Here is a 17,553-nt window from a genome sequence, read left to right as displayed (position 1 = left end):
CACGATGGCCCAGCGTAGATCAGGCCAGGGAGCAAGTGATATTGCTATCTCATTCCACCGCATAGCTGCGTCCCTTAGACTGGCGTACGCTGGGCCATCGTGTAGAGGAGCCCTTAAAGATCGCTTACGTTGATTGGTGCATATGAAACTAAGTGAAAGTCGTGTGTGAGTTGCGCACAAATCACAAGGGAATGCAAATCGGCTATATATATATATATATATAACCGTAACCGAAATAATCGGTTATTTATAACCGATTATAGGAAATAATAGGTTTAGATAAAAAGTTTGAAAATCATTCCTTAAGCGGGTGGAATTTACTATACCTATAAGTAGAATTTGGAAGTACAACTTTTACCTTATTCTGTAGCTTCCATTATAAAAAAAATTCAAATGGGGCGTAAAGCCTGGAAATTTAAAGGAAACAAAAGTATGGTGCACCGTGCGAAACGTGCAACGGAAGATGTGGCCATCGCGCGGGTTTTCACCTATTATCTGTTTAAAATGATGCGTGTCAGATCCCTCGGCTATATTATTAGCTATTTATACAAAAATTATAGTGCTTATTGTATGCAAAGTAAGATTTTGAGTTTGCGTGATATTCTTCTATCGAACCAACTAGCCTTTGCACGTGTTGGTTGGAGTCTGCCCTTGCAAATATAGTTTAGTTTCGGATTGATTTTTTCATACAATTTGCCTTTGATTTAAACGAGTAGATATTCAATATAAAAACTTCAATTTTGTGTTAATTCCCTCTTAAGATAAGAGGGAAGAACAGGTTTGCGATCCTAACGAAATAACGGTACTTTTTCTATGAAATTCCAGTTCCGGAGAAAACGGTTTCCACTAACTAATTCTTAACAAATCACTTTTGGTGTCGATTGGATTATATTTATTTATTTATTTATTATTATTATTATTTGTCACCAAGGCTCTATATCATTTGTCACCATGCCTGTCCCATTCCAACGAGTATGTAAGGGCGAAAGTGACGGGCATAGTGACAAGTGATAAAAATGGAACCATGCTGCCACCGCAGCATACTATATATAATATGCTAAGTTTCGCTTATTTGAAAAATAAAAATTTACAAATTATGAAAGATAAAAGGATAACCTATAAATCTAGATATGCATTGTGTTAACATACTAAAAAATCATGGAAAATGGAAAATATTTAGAAGATGAAAAACATTTTCTCTTTTTGTATGGATGCGTTCCGGCTATACTTCCCTCTTAACAGTTTAGCTAAGTAACATTTAAAATTTTCTATACTTCCCTTTTAACAGTTTAGCTAAGTAACATTTAAAATTTTCTATACTTCCCTTTTAACAGTTTAGCTTAGTAACATTTAAAATTTTCTATACTTCCCTCTTAACAGTTTAGCTAAGTAACATTTAAAATTTTCTATACTTCCCTCTTAACAGTTTAGCTAAGTAACATTTAAATTTTTCTATACTTCCCTCTTAACAGTTTAGCTAAGTAACATTTAAAATTTTCTATACTCCCCTTTTAACAGTTTAGCTAAGTAACATTTAAAATTTTCTATACTTCCCTTTTAACAGTTTAGCTAAGTAACATTTAAAATTTTCTATACTTCCCTCTTAACAGTTTAGCTAAGTAACATTTAAAATTTTCTATACTTCCCTCTTAACAGTTTAGCTAAGTAACATTTAAAATTTTCTGTACTTCCCTCTTAACAGTTTAGCTAAGTAAAATTCAAAATTTTCACCTGTTACTTTTAGCAACGATCCTTTTCTCGGCAATAAGGCATGATGTCATCGCGCATGGATATTGTGTGCGCGGTTATATCATTGTTTGTTTTGCTTTATTTAATTAAAATTACATAATTTTGTACATAGTAGCTACTGGCGATGAGATATTTGTTTAAAGTCAACTCTTCTCTTATTCTCAGAATGTATGTATTAAAATGCAGATTATATTTATCAAGGCAAATTTATAAAACAACATTCAGTTTAATTTTAAATTGGAGCAACAAATATGTACTACTCATTTCGATTTATTGTATTTTTTTTGTCGCAGTTTGGTGAAATCCTTTCATATTTAATGAGGACTCGAAATTTTCCAAAGCAACGGGCAATCAAATGATAATCGTACAGCACATACTTAAGAAAAAATCATCTAACGGGTTGGCTTAAACTATTGAAAAGTTTTATTTTCGAATATATAAAAAAAAGACCATAAGCTAACTAATTTGTTTTTGGATTATTTTAGGCGCTTGTTGCAAATGTACTAAATGATTCCATACTTCCGAATGTCCTTAAGGCTCGACTACTCGAAGGTGTTTGGGCAATTTTAAGTACATTTATATGTGTATGGTAAGACTAATAGCGAGCTATGGAGTCGACATTAGCAATAAAATTCAACTCATATTCATACTCATACTCATTCATCTATTTAAATACTGATTTTAAAATTATAATCAAACGCCTTTAAGCCAACCCGTTATATCTCTCGCGTCGAATGATGGTTCCTATGACAGTTTATTTTTATATGGAGTAGCTGTCACGTTAACACATTCATTTTCATCTTTCCTATTCGGAAAGTTTACTTTTCATAGGCTGTTAGCCGGGTGCAAAATTTAATTTCACACTGTAGGTTGGTAAGTTTTTTTGTAATTTGTACTTCGAAAAATGGCTGGCAGCCATATATTATTCAGTTAAAAGCTCTCATATTAGCTTCCGCATTTTCAGACCAAGTATCTATTATCCAAATTAAATGTCAATTGGATTGCATTCCTGCTGAAGTAGTAAGCTGACGCTGGTCTTCCGTGGACACCTGAAACATTAAAAGGGTTTTTATCCACTTTTACTCAAATCGTACAGCATCTATTTGCTTCTTATACAGCGCTTCCTCTAGTTTTATAACACTAGTCTGTATAAAGTGCGCCTTTTTCGCGTCGAGTAAACGTTTACAGGACTATTATTCGAGGGTGGTTATATTGTTTATAACATCAAAAAGTGGAAATAAAAGCGTGCTCTCGACTTTTATAGCACATAGATTTGCTAGTTGGGTCAGACTGTGCAAGTGTTAAGTAAACGTTATAATTTCATAGAAGTTGACGGTTCAAGTAATACTTTCACAGTCTGGGCTATCAATATCGCTGCCAGCTTAGCTTGGTCTCTAGTCTAGGCCGCCTTGCCATGCCTTCCCAATTTCGTTTTGCTTGCGTTGGTCCCTCTGACCGACCGAAAGTTTAAAGCTCCAAGTAGGTAGGTACTGTAGTTTGTATATCAGCAAAGTAGTTTGGCACCACTAACCGCCATAGCAACTATTAGCCTTACAACCATTCATACTTCATCCAGTAAATTAATTACCAAGCAGTTAGATAAACCAATAATCCTAATGGACTGGCAAAAGATAGAGCCAATTCGTTTTTAATTGACGCAATGTTAGTTATCGAGATACTTAGGATTCTAGGTGATGTAATTGTATGTATCGTTTTGCGCCGTTGTACGCGGAACTCGGAGGCGAGGCGATGCAAGTCCTAAGTAGTGTTGGTAGCTAGCAAATCGCGTCTATTGAGTCATTTTTGTAAAGGACTCTGCTCATTTGGGCATTTCTAGTTAAAGCAGTACCGCCTGTAATTTGCATTTTAGATTTTAGAATTTTTATATTATTTCCACTCATATTAGAATCTCGAGCTCTTTCGATCCTAATGTGAGAAATAAAAGTGTCCCCAAAATTTCACATTTTTTTGTACGTTTTGTTTCGGTCTCGGTCATGGAAGTTTGTTCTGAAAACCGTAACAAAACCGTAACCAAACATTTTGGGGGGACTAAAAATAGAAAAAGCTCGTGATTCGAAGTAGATATAATATAAAAAATTACCTATTCTAACACAAAAAACATTGGCACAACTTTAAATAGAAATGCCCTTTTACGAGCGTCTGCTTTACTTCCGAGTTTATTAAGTCCCGAGTTGAGTCCTTTATTGAGTCTTTTTTATGCGCAACTACAAAGGACTCCGAATCAAGACTTAGTCAGCAATTTTGTAGGTTTTATCTGAATACTAGTCGCAGTTTTAGGTAAAGAAAATATGCGTTATTGTATGGTGTACCTAATCCATGAATTTTCTGCACGCATACTACATATAAAACTGCAAACAACCGTACCCGCAAAAAACTGGACTTAAGTGGGACAGAGCTCTAATAGGATACTAAAGGTACTTGGGTACATTTCACGCAAAATGAATGTCTCTTATTATGGTCAATGATGTTTGATTTTGAACTCTATCTTCAAGTTTTACTGTGTTTTTGGTTGATTTCTGCTGTTCATATAGACCTTTAGACAACGACTACGCAACGACAACGAGGGTGCGGAGTGTTAGGGTCGGCAACGCGCATGTATATCCCTCCTCTGGATGTACGTAGTCCTCTGGAGTTGCAGGCTACGGAGACTGCTTACCATCAGGCGGGTCGTATGCTTGTTTGCCACCGAAGTAGTATAAAAAAATGTGAGACAGCACAGCTTTTGTTGCAAACACAACACAATGTACTTATACATTGAAAGAATAATTAAAGTTGGGTCGTATAATACAGCGGGAATTTATAATGTGGCACATAGGGCAGCTACATGATCCCGTGCTTCTACGCGAAAATGGTCTTAGTAAACCTTCCCTAACTTTTTAAATAAGGACAATACAAGATTCATAAATTGTGCAGTTTTTACGGATTTTGATGTGAAATTACACTGGCGCCTACACCTTTGTGTAGCTAAAAGCTATAAAAGAAAACACGGCCTGCTGGAATATGCGATCGTAATCAAAGATTAGACGCGGAATGCGCAAGATAAGATTGCGAAATGTTTGGTTACTATGCTGATGTGATCTTAAGATTTTAATGAGTAAAAATCTTTGTTTGTTCAGGTCTTTCATATGAACAGAAGACTAGCTGAAGGCGCGAGCTGGTTCAAAATACATAGAACATTAAAGATACGGTTTCGCATAACATTAAATTTTAATAGCCATTTTTTGATCTATTTGTTCCTATTTTGATACGGTTCCGCATAACATGAAATTTTAATAGCCAATTTTTTTATCTATTTCTTCCTATTTTGATATTTTTAGATAATTTATATGCACAAATCCTGCTTAATTTTCATCCGGAAGTCAGTGTATAGGTCATTTTTGCACAAATATTTCGAAGACGAATATTTTGCGTAATTTACATTTCTATGTAATAGTTTTCTTAGTAATGTGGGAAACTTTAGGCCTATTTTTAGTTCATTTACTTTAGATATATTTGTAAAAGGCTGTTTGTTTTCTAAATAAAATAAAAAAATATATATAAGCGCCGATTATTTTCTATTCAAATAATAATATATATTTTTATTAGAGCGTATCAAAACGTAATACCTATGAACATAAAAAAAAGTTTGTAAGATACAGTCCGAATTGCGGATACAACTTTTGTCAACTATAGTAGAGATCGTTAAAAGCAGAATTATTTACTTTACGTAACAATTGCGTATTTTTTTAAGTTCATTTCTTGATTGTATATTAAAATACGTAAAATATGGTGTTTTTATTAAATTTTAAACTTTTATTTCATTGATTAATAATTACAAAAGAAGACTCGTAGGGTGGTTTGGAACGATTCGGTATGACTTATTTCGGGGTCTATTATAAACTGTCAATATAATACTGTTGAATTACGTATACAATTTTTTGTCTCTTTCTTTTTGCTAATGACGTGAAAGGGACAAAGACAAGAGAATCCAAATATTTCGAACTTGTATGCCGCGCACGTTGAAATGACAATCGAATATCACTATCACTCAAATTACCCTTTATGGAAGGTAGAGGCAAGGAACAGAATCTCCATATACGAAAAAGTGTCCGACAAAAAACCATAAATAGGTGGCGCTACTATACCTAGAATACATGAGAAAAAAATCTAATCATAGACAGCGCACTTCACTCCGTCAATAACGCCTAGGTTCTTAGCTACTCTAGCGCTACTCTGGAGAGATTTGGAATTATTATTTATAGCTGATAGCTGGACACTTTTGCAACAGTTCTGCCTAAGGAGATTCTGTTCCTTGCTTCTACCTTCCATATTACCCTTGTTCGAGCTGCTGACGTTAAAAAAATGTTGGACTGGTGCTGGAAAAAAATGAAACACCTTGTGCGCTCGGCTTTTGTTTTATGGTGAATACTTCTCGGCCACTACATTGCCGCTATGAAATTTTGATTTAAATTACTACTAATATCTTTAGCAATTGTGAGTTAAATAATCATTGCTTTCAATAGGGGCTGTTGTTTATGCAATAACACAGAGGAATTACTGTACATGTTCTTTTCATTGCTGTTGCTGTTTCTACGAACAGGTAGCCGAAAATGAAGTTGAAGCTTATCGAAATTGTTACAAGAAGGCACCGCGATGCACCGGCGCTACTCAGTGTAGGTACTCGCATGGCCAGAGACTATTGTTTTAATTACTAGTGACTCGTATTGACTGAAACCTTAGTTTTGTTGACGACCGGTCTGGCCTAGTGGGTAGTGACCCTGCCTGTGAAGCCGATGGTCCCGGGTTCGAATCCCGGTAAGGACATTTATTTGTGTCATGAACACAGGTATTTGGTCCTGAGTCATGGATGTTATCTATGTATGTATGTATCTATACACGTGTGTATATCGTCGCCTAGTTCCCATAGTGCAGGCATTGCTTAGTTTGGGGCTACGTCGATCTGTGTAAGATTGTCCCCAAATATTATTTATGTATAATTGTATTTTATTTTACAACTAAGAACCTTGTAAATCAGATAATAATATTATTTACAGTACATATGGTGCTACTTTACCGCACTAGAACTAGCATATTACGTTACTATGTCGAACATTTAAAGGGCCATATGTACTGTAAAACGTTGTGCGATACATGTGCGAATAGGTAATTCGCAACTCGTGTAGATTTAATTATTTAGATAATCTTTTATTTCACTTTTTTATCTATGAAAATTAGTACCTATAGTTGTTCTTTATGCTTATATCATCCATATTATAGTTTTGTTTTGTTAGTCAAAAATTTCAATCGTGAAGATGGGCTTAAACTGGAATCCAGTGATTTTTTTTTGCATACAAAACCAGTGATTACCGAGTCAAAGACGCGTAGCCGTGACACAGTGAGTTTAGTGTGGATAGACCAACAGCCGACGCACATGAATGAGGGTAGATCGAGCGCGGTCTACACAACTTTAACACCTACCCTTCAGCTACCCATGAACAAGATGCATGTAGCTCGAAATATCGGGAGCTCAAAAACAATAATAATCACGGTTAATATCCCGGACCTCATCCATATGTTTCAAATCACTTAATAACCAAATGCTGATTCTTCAGTGGTTCTTTGTACCGCTATCGAACTTTTGATATGAAAGCTTTCTAATGTCGATCTTATACTCCGCGATACAGAGTGGCGCTCACGCACTTAAGTGCTATTACACTTTTGATCACCTGCCCGATTTAATTAATATAACAACATGCAGTAGGGCGAGCGCGGCTGTTTGAGCAGCGTATCTAATCTGTGTTTGTCGCAGCCTCCGAGCTCGACCCAATTTGTACTGCACATACTTTTACGGAGTGTAAATAGGTGGTCTAGCTGGCGCGAATTAATACTGACGAAAAAGCTGGTTTTCATACCAAAAACATAGGAACAATTGACAATGGGGAATGCTGGAAAAAGATTCGATTCGTGGCGTTCTTCTGGATTCCATACGGTTAGAATTTAAGATTTTTCGGAAAAATGTGTGAATCTTATTCCGGCGAAATTCGAAAATAAATTTAAATTACTTTTCGCCATACAAAGAAAAGCTTGTTTTAGGGTCTGTCACCGGAAATGTCATTTTGAGAATACTAGATAACGCGTCAAAAATAAATGCTACACAAATAATTTTATAAATAGATATATAATTTATAAATAGAATTTCATGTTAAATTTTGCCAAGATGAAACCAATAAGGCTCGCACTGTTAAAACGTTATCAGATCTCATATAGAGCCAAAGCTTGGCGCGCAAATATGTGGCTTGGCCGTTTTGTTACATGAACTATCGTAGGAACCACAGAAGTAGGAATCTATAACAAAAGAAGTAATGAATAAACCTTACGCCTATGTGACGGTAGCGAAAAGGCCAAGCCACATAATTTGACTAAAGTGTAGAGTTTGTAAAGTTAGGGCTTGTAGAGTTAGAAGCTTGACTCTACATGGATCTGATAACTTTTTGACAGTGCGAGCCTTATGGTTTCGTCCGTGGGTTGATTACTTAAAATCCTAAAATACGTTTTTTTATTATTTATAACATGGAGTCCCTAAATAAAATTTTCAGACCTCTAGCATCAAAATTTGCGAAAGTCTCATATAAACTTCCACCCCCTAGTTTAAGGGGTTGGGGGTAAAAGTTCCAAGCTCTGCAATTTTTGTTGTTGTCGGTGTACTAATACTAGCTTACATACCAAATTTCAGCTTTCTAGGCAGCTTTTTAGTTCCCTAAGTTCCAAGCTCTACAATTTTTGTTGTTGTCGGTGTACTAATACTAGCTTACATACCAAATTTCAGCTTTCTAGGCAGCTTTTTAGTTCCCTAAGTTCCAAGCTCTACAATTTTTGTTGTTGTCGGTGTACTAATACTAGCTTACATACCAAATTTCAGCTTTCTAGACAGCTTTTTAGTTCCCTAACAGTTTGATGATCATCAGTGTGTGAGTGAGTCAGTGACAAAATGTTTTTTTTTTTAGATATCAATAATAAAATATAAAGTATAAGAGGTATGTAATTGAAACTTTCTATGTTTAATAATTTCACTATTGACATCATATTCTGAGAATTCGGTTTATCTAGGTCATCCAAACCCAAAATATGAGGGCCAAAAAAACGACAAAGCGCTTCGAGAAGAGGTAGGTAGTGCCCTTGCGCTTCGCTTGGCTCATCTTGGCGGGGGAACGAACGTGTCCTGAGATTATTATTGTGAAACATATATTTAAAAAAAATAGTTCCTAACACTTTGCCCTCCCGCTCCTGCAAATGCGAGTACACTAGTTACACTCGCATATTAGGTAACACAATTGTGTTAACATGTGTAGGTAAATAGCCGGTAAGCCTTAGTCAATTAGAGGGAGACAAATTCAGAATAAGATAAGCGCATTGTGATTGATAAAGAGGCTGAATGACCCGAATGGAAATTTCAGGTTCATCGGGTAAATTCAAAATTTCATATATTTATCATTATTGAAGCCCCGAGAGTTTTAAATTAGCAAAACCTAATCGTTTACTTAAGTTAACCGTAAACAAGTTAAGTGTGCTAAATACAAGGTATGTTTTCTGCAAAAACATAACTAAGCCAAGCGATTAAAAATGGTTTGACATGAAATCCTCAAGACTGGTACTATTTTTGCTCAATTACTATGTGGACCACAATAACAACGCGTCACACGTTTTCGGCCTTATTTTTTGAAATTATCAAATTCAGCCCTAAAATATTTTCACTTATGACATGAAATGCGCTGCATCACACTTGATGGATTTGACTTGATTGACTCGCACAACCATCAACGAATACTTTAAGAGATTGCCTATTTTAATACATTTTCTAGTAACAGTGTCTTTTTATGTTTAGCCATGTAGAATATTGCAAGTTTTGTACAATATTTGAGATGTAACTCATTTCGGATAGATTTATATGCATGATTAAAATAATGTTTTGTTACGTTAAATGCTGTACGTCCTTATAAATTTGATTAACGTTAGGTAAGGGCCTTTTAAAACATTTGAAGATAATTAATTTACTATAAACTTTAATTTATTTGACGATCGGTCTGGCGGTCTGGCCTAGTGGCTATAAAGCCGATGGTCTCGGGTTCGAACATCGGTAAGGGCATTTATTTGTGTGATGAACGGAGAAATTTGTTCCTGAATCATGGGGTTTTTCTATATATTTAAGTATTTGTATATTATATATATCGTTGTCTGAGTATCCCACAACACAAGCCTTCGTGAGCTTACTGTGGGACTTAGTATTACAAATTATTGTGTAAGAATGTCCCTATAATAGTATGTAGTCCTAAACACGGGATGTTCCATTTTTGCATTTGCAGCATAGATACTTAGTATATTTATCTCTCCACTCTCCTCGATAGAGTCTGAAAGCTACGAACAAGGGGATCCGAGGTCAGACCAAACTTGACCAAAGTAGTGGCATTGCCGGATAGCAAAATATCTATTTTTATGCCCTAATAATTTCTAGACTTTGATGCCTAACTATCCCCGCGATAATCCATCGGATTCACGGATTTCTAAAATGTTGGGTCCTGCACAACAACGGTTTAATTTTCATATTGGTTAGCCCGGCACTGAGTAGGTACAAATATCGACTGGTAAACGGATTTCTATTCTGAAATGAGCCTGGGCCGTATAAATATAATAACGTTATTGAAACATGGGAGATAGAGTAAACGTGTACTATAATGAAGGTCTGAACATAAATCAGATTTTTTAAAGGTATTCATAGTTCTATGGAAACATGGGAAATAACTATTACTCTTTCATAGTAAAGCTGAACTAACAATATAAAAAATACAGCTAAGTTGAGAATAACTGCCGGAGGATTGCCTCGATAAGTTTCTTGAACAATTAACGCTGAACAAATTTCAAGCTCAATTTGCATTTTCTTTAAAGCAAACAAAATTATATTACGTCGACGAATGTGTTACTTAACATCATTTTGTAAATGCGAATATGGGTGGGTTTATTTTCTGATAATCATCAACATCCTAGGGTGATTATTCTAATCTGTCATCTCAATACATATCTTGAGTTCTAAGGTTATAAATTGTATGTAGACGACCGCTGTCTCCGTACCCAAGCTAAAAATACTATAGGAAGATAATGCTAGTGTTGTCCCGTGGTTTTTTGCCACGGCTCATGGGAACCTGGGGTTCACTCGTCAACTAATCCTAAGATTTGGCGTAAGCTCTAATTTTTACGAATGCGACTGCCATCGGAACTTATTGTTATTGGGAATAGCCCGGTTTCTTCACGATGTTTTCCTTCAACGAAAAGCAACTGATACCTAATAATGATTCCATGAAATAGTTGGTTGATACAACCATCCAGTTCTTTGGAAAAGTATTATTTTGTAAAATATGATACTTGACCAAGAAAAATATGCACCAAGAATCCATGGTGCAAGCTAGAAACCATCCATTCATCTATTCCATCTTCACCACTTATAAGATGGGTGGCAGTTCTCAACTGTGCGTTTCTCCAAAAACTTTCTGTCTCGCAAAGCTAATATGTGGAGTGACCTTCGCCTGCGGTATTCTTCAAACCTTCGAGAAACAGCGAGCGTACTACCTTCAAACCATCAAGAAACAGCTCACTCCCCCCTTAAATTCCGGCAACGCACTTGCAACCAATCTGGTGTTGCGACCTGCGTGTATGGACGACGGTAATAGCTTACCATCAGGCAATTCGTCTACTCGTTCGCCTCCTATATCAATAAAAAAAGGTACTCGTTTGCCTCCTATATCCATAAAATCTGTCGTCAGTGATATTAAATTTGCTACAAACAAGACACATGCAGAAGAAAGAATTTTGCTTTCAGAAATGTGCTGTTTTGACATTATACACGTAAGTAAAAGGTGGTCATGTGTGCTCGCCAGCGTCGCAATTGGAATTAATGAGAAGGATCTGTGACATGTTTATTTACTCATGTAAATCCATCGCCAGGATGCCTTGACTTGACGTGAGTGGGTAAAGCTTGGAAGCAGTTATTTGAATGCAGAATAATTTTAATATTTTTTATTAAAACCGTATCTATAGGTATTGGATTCTTGACTTTGGAATAATGTTTGATCTTTCCATCTCGAAATTGGTTTAATATTTTTATAAAAGCGGCAATCGCGAAGAGTGGCTCTATCGAGGAGAGTGGAGAGATAAATATACTAAGTATGTTGCTATGGGTCTGAACATCGCTGGGTCCCGAGGAAGAGGAAGATCCAAGATGAGATGGCTGCCCATCTCAATCTCATCATCAATACGTGGAGGCCACAGACATTGCGCAGATGCGCGTGCGTCCATGAGACATACGATCAACACCGAATATTGGCCAATCGGTGCAAGCTTGAAGAACACTTGCTGTAGATATGCCAGAAAGCAAACTGTGTCGTATTTATCACAAGGCACCGAAAGAAGAAATAAGAAGATACGACATGTTTAAAACTGGAAATGCAGCTGAGTCCATACGATCAACGCCGAATATGGGCCAATAGGGGCAGACACTGCATAAATAATTCAGCTGGTGTGTCAAATGTATAATGGAATTGTGACAGAGTATCCAGCAAGCCGCAACTATTATGGCTAAATATTGTTACAAGGGAACGAGTTATAGGATCCAGTACTCAATTGTCTTAACCAGTAACAAATCTATCGACGGCATTTTATTCTCACACTTGCTCGCATCGCAACATTCAGACATCTGAGTCTACACGATCGACGCCAAATATGGGCCAATAGGGGTACACTTGTAGAACAATACACGTAGACACGACAGAAAATACTCGCTCAATGATCAGAGTTATGGTGTCCGTTGGAGACAAACGAAATAAAACCTCATTTTATAAGCTTTACAGAATATGCCTTAAATAAATCTATATCAATAACTTGTAAGCTGTATATATAGTCACGGCACATTAGAAGTAGTGGCAAAATCTATACGATATATATGTTCTCCTAAGGCCCACGGTCCAACCTGTAGTACTAAATACTGAAATGTCTTCTTCTTCGTCGCGTTGTCCCGGCATTTTGCCACGGCTCATGGGAGCCTGGGGTCCGCTTGACAACTAATCCCAAGATTTGGCGTAGGCACTAATTTTTACGAAAGCGACTGCCATCTGCCCTTCCAACCCAGAGGGTAAACTAGGCCTTGTTGGGATTAGTCCGGTTTCCTCACGATGTTTCCTTCACCGAAAAGCGGCTGGTAAATATCAAATGATATTTCGTACATAAGTTCCGAAAAACTCATTGGTACGAGCCGGGGTTTGAACCCGCGACCTCCGGATTGCAAGTGGCACGCTCTTACCGCTAGGCCACCAGCGCTACACTAAATACTTAAATGTAATTTAAAAAATATCAGTTGGAACATAATTGCATTTCGTTTGTTTCTTTCGATTTCAAAACAAAAAAATAACCATATTTCCTTCACTATTCGTTTCGAATTCAACTGCCAATGTTTTTTTATGGTGGGCCTTAGGAGGATAACCTTGAATACTAGTTTTCCATTTTATTGATGTAATGAATTGCCTGAGAATTGCAATCTAAAAAAGGAAAACAGAGCTTTCATTGGCCTAAACTATACACGAACCTACGACGTGCTTAAAAATGCACGCCATATTTTCACTCGCTAAATTGCGAATACCTGTAGGCAATAAAGTTGATCCAACCCTATATATCTCTACATACCTCGCTTAATCTTTGTCATAAAGCGCTGAAAACACATTTCCAAAGTAAGACGATCATCTCTGACGCATGTGGTTACGAATGGTTGAAGAATGTTTCGAAGGTCGTCCCATGGCTACAGTGCGGGTATGCAGGAGAACAAATAGATGTGCAGTAGTTTTGTGAATTCAAGTGTTTTTAAGCTTAACTTTAGGTTCATACATACTTCCTACCAACTTGCGGAAAGCGATGTATCAAGAAACTTATTCAAAGAACTTTGCAAAAAGTAAAATACTGTTAATAGTCGAAATAGTCGTTCTGTCTGAGTTTTAGAACTTGAAGTGGATAAATAACCTAATTATCAACAGAAAAATATTGATTTAATTAGGCGCTCAGATCAGAAGCTCTACAAATTCCGTTTACATCGATATACCTAATCCATAAACAAAGATTTAAGCAATCCGTTCTATACAAATAAGTTAGACCTCGGCATCTTAATAAGTCCAATAATTTATGTTCCCCGCCCCTCCCATCCAAAATGGTTAAAAGCGATTAGACCAGTAGTTACGATGCAAATCGGTTAAACAACGCCTACACTTCAAAATCACCAAATTAGATAGCCATATTCGGAAACAGAACTATTGCAGGCGCTAAACGCCAATAAACGAAGGTAAAGAATCTACTAGTAATGTAACGGAAGATCTAAGTGGTAGGGCCAACGCGGTTCCATGTTTCCATTGATTACCTAATGTAGGCTATTTTAACTCTCAAGCCAACCAGTATTATTGTGATCTGTAAGAACTATGCGTGTGATTGGAGAGCTTTATATTGGTTGCCCTGCGCTATGTATTCTTTAAACTGATCGGAACAGCACCCCTGATGTTTAGCTTGTCCATTCCTTTGATAAGCTCGCGATTTCAGCCGTCAGTCGGGACCGAGCCACCGAGCGCAGTGCTCGTAGTTCCCTCGCCGCGTCTCTTAACTTATCGTGCCGTATCCGGTCGTTCTCCTAACTTTTAAAATCTCGAACTCTGCTCTGGGTGCGCTCCACAGAGGAATCCAGTGGCATGGTAATTTGTGATCAATTCCAACAGGATAAAGTTGCGTTTTTGAACGGGACCCCGGGTTTGCCGCCTTTTGTCTTGATTTGTAATAGGTATTGTATTACGTAATGTGTGAAAAAAAGTTACACCTGACGCCTGTAACCTGATTATTTAAGCGACGCCGTGATGCTCCTATTTTGGTATAAATTTTTGTCTTAAATAATTAATAATTATGTACGTACCTACCAATCATTCAAAAATTGTGCTAAACTTTATCTACTACTTACGTTACCTTTAACCCCTTACTAGTTTTGTAGGTACTTAATCTATTCTGGGAACCGTATAATACGCTAAACTTATGGAAATGTTTGTACATACAACCTGACAATTTGTCGAAAAAAGTTCATGTTTTAACTAAAAGCTCATATTGTAGGTAACTTAAATTATTACAAATAATGGTCACATCCTCAGTAATAGGGCCAGGGTTAACACTCCATACAGTGGTTATCAAAGTAGGAACAGTACGAAGGCTATGATTTGCGCAATCGTGACATATCGCGTCCGCTGCTAATTTCAGCTGTGGACCGGGAACAAGTAAACATTCAATTGCTGTCATTGTATTATGATTCCTTAAATAAGTATAAATACCAGGGCCGTGGACACAGTTACATTTGAGATAGGGCAGCTGTAATTACAGGTAGGTGGCAATACCTATGTTACGAAAGTTGATGGTATTTCTTAAGGTAGGGCAATGGGATTTTTTGGTAGGGCATTGCCCCATAATGTCCCCCTAGACCGATAGATACCTGAGACAACGTTTGAGGCTTCGAATATAGCCTAGTTAGGTAATAAGGCTAGTGGTTCCAGGTTCGAATACCAATTTGTGTGACCGTAGTTTTTTCCTGAGTGTAGTCATATCCTTTCCCGTGCTATCGGTGCCCAAATCTGCAGGTGACTAACCCTTTCAATGGGCAACTGGTTCCAAGTAGACCTATAGATTTATTTAAACTTACAAAAAGTAACCTTAAGAAAATCTCAACAATGGAGCACTTAAGTAGTATCAAGTTTTTCATTCATCATATCAAATAATTGATTAAGATACATTCGTTTAGGACCCAAAGTATCGTTTGCTAAAGCAAAAATCTTCTTTAAACGAATATAGAAAACCTAAATTTCCATGAATAATTATTGAAGAGCGCAACCCTTCGCTAGGCTGCAGGGGTTTTTTATACAAATCTCCGAATAGTTTCATTGTTTTATTTAATAAGTGGTCGCACATACTGTTAAGAGAATTAAGAATACTTTGCAAAAATTTCCCATGCACCTATTGACTATTTACATATTGTACGAGTAATTTTTCTTTGATATATGTCAAACGGACTTGCATTTAGGCTTTAAAGCCATATTGAATGAGATTTACGGGCAAAGTTTTGGCGATGCCTTGTGCAAAATCCTGTTTAAATTTTCCCGCCATTCAGCTCTACAGTGTATACTCCTGCCAACCTAACAATATGTCTTTACATTAGACCTATTTGGTATCTTCGGTGGTCGGGAGGTCGGGACATATACTTCCTCCTACGATTGTCGTACCGGTACCTAACTTTTGATTGGTCTTAAAATCTAATCTGTTTCGAAATCTTGTTTAAATCAATGCCACAGGCCACCCGCGTTTCTAATATTTATAAGGCTCTTAAATATTAAATATATCAAAATACGTTCCCATAAATCAACTAACTGGCGTGAGACATGAGTATTCATGGTACTAACAGCTACACTTTTAATTGACCAATAGGAACCTTATTTATTTACAATAAGATCTACTAATCGTCAGTTTACATATACATTGGATGATGGTGTATGCTCCGTTTCCTTAGAGTATTCCTGAGATCTTATTGTTATACATTTATTTGTGCATGTTTCTGGGGCAGCAATATAGTATTTATACTAAGATTAGACGACCGGTCTAGCCTAGAAGTTAGTGAACCTGCCTATGAAGCTGATGGTCCCGGGTTCAAATCCCGGTAAGGGCATTTATTTGTGTGATGAACATAGGTATTTGTTCCTGAGTCATGGGTATTTTCTATGTATATAAGTATGTATTTATCTATATACGTATGCATATTATATGTATCGTTGTCTGAGTAGCAACAACACAGGCCTTCTTGAGCTCACCGTAGGACTTAGTCAATTTGTGTTAGAATGTTGCTATCGCTATAATATTTATTTATTTATTATTTATTTATTTAGGCTGTCTCTGCACTGAGGCGGAGATGAGAGATGTGCGGGAATCAACCAATAGCATTGGTCATAATCCAGGGGAGCGGAGAAGAGAACCAATGCTATTGATTGGTTGATCCCGCATCTCCGCCTCAGTCTCAGCCTTAATTACGCTTAGCATTTGAGTTACAGGTATGAATCTTACCTCCAGTACCTCCGTTGCTCTCAAAACTCTCTTAGCTCTCCGTCTATATTTCAATCGATTTATTGCATGATGCGTCTTTATTTTATCGACGTAAATAAATATAAATCAATGACATAATATATCAAAATGTATAACATTACATAACATTTCACTTTTAGTGTACACTATTATACATCTTCAGGTCTATTTTGGAATATAAACTTCAACAAATACGGCGTAAATAAATATAAATCAATGACATAATATATCGCAATTTATAACATTGCATAACATTTCGCTTTTAGTGTACAATAAATATTATAAATTTTCAGGTCTATTGTGACCACCATTGTGCATTACCCTTATTGGACGAATCCAATAAGGGTAATTAAGTATAGAATTTATAATCAAAACCGATTATTAGTGCTATGTTTTTCACGTCCCAAATTAAAGTATCACAAACCTCGATAAGTATACGTCGGCACGGTTTTATTTCATTGTGTCACCGTTGCTGCTAGGTATTAAAGTTATTGTTTGATCACATGAGTAATAAGTTTGGTTTTATCAAGTGCGAAATGTGTTCACAACTCGCGTTATTTGTTTAGTATTTTAACCTACATTTTTGGGAGTAGATTTTTTTGGCAAAAATTGTATTTTATA

At 36.5% G+C, this 17,553-nt stretch overlaps 1 protein-coding gene across 2 annotated transcripts in view; it reads left to right on the top strand.

Moving 5' to 3' along the window:
• The first annotated feature begins 14,237 nt into the window (after nucleotides 1–14,237).
• Nucleotides 14,238–17,553, top strand: part of LOC133526999 (fibrillin-2-like) — an 86,086-nt gene continuing 82,770 nt past the window's right edge. For both annotated transcript variants that reach the window (XM_061863885.1, XM_061863884.1), the window contains exon 1: nucleotides 14,238–14,519. In XM_061863885.1, the coding sequence (XP_061719869.1) occupies nucleotides 14,517–14,519 (3 nt within the window). In that variant the 5' untranslated portion in view covers nucleotides 14,238–14,516. The remainder of the gene's footprint in view (nucleotides 14,520–17,553) is intronic.

The sequence above is a fragment of the Cydia pomonella genome, chromosome 17 (genome assembly GCF_033807575.1).
Source record: "Cydia pomonella isolate Wapato2018A chromosome 17, ilCydPomo1, whole genome shotgun sequence".
NCBI classification, from domain to species: Eukaryota; Metazoa; Arthropoda; class Insecta; order Lepidoptera; family Tortricidae; genus Cydia; species Cydia pomonella.
This window is presented reverse-complemented; position numbering and strand designations above follow the sequence as displayed.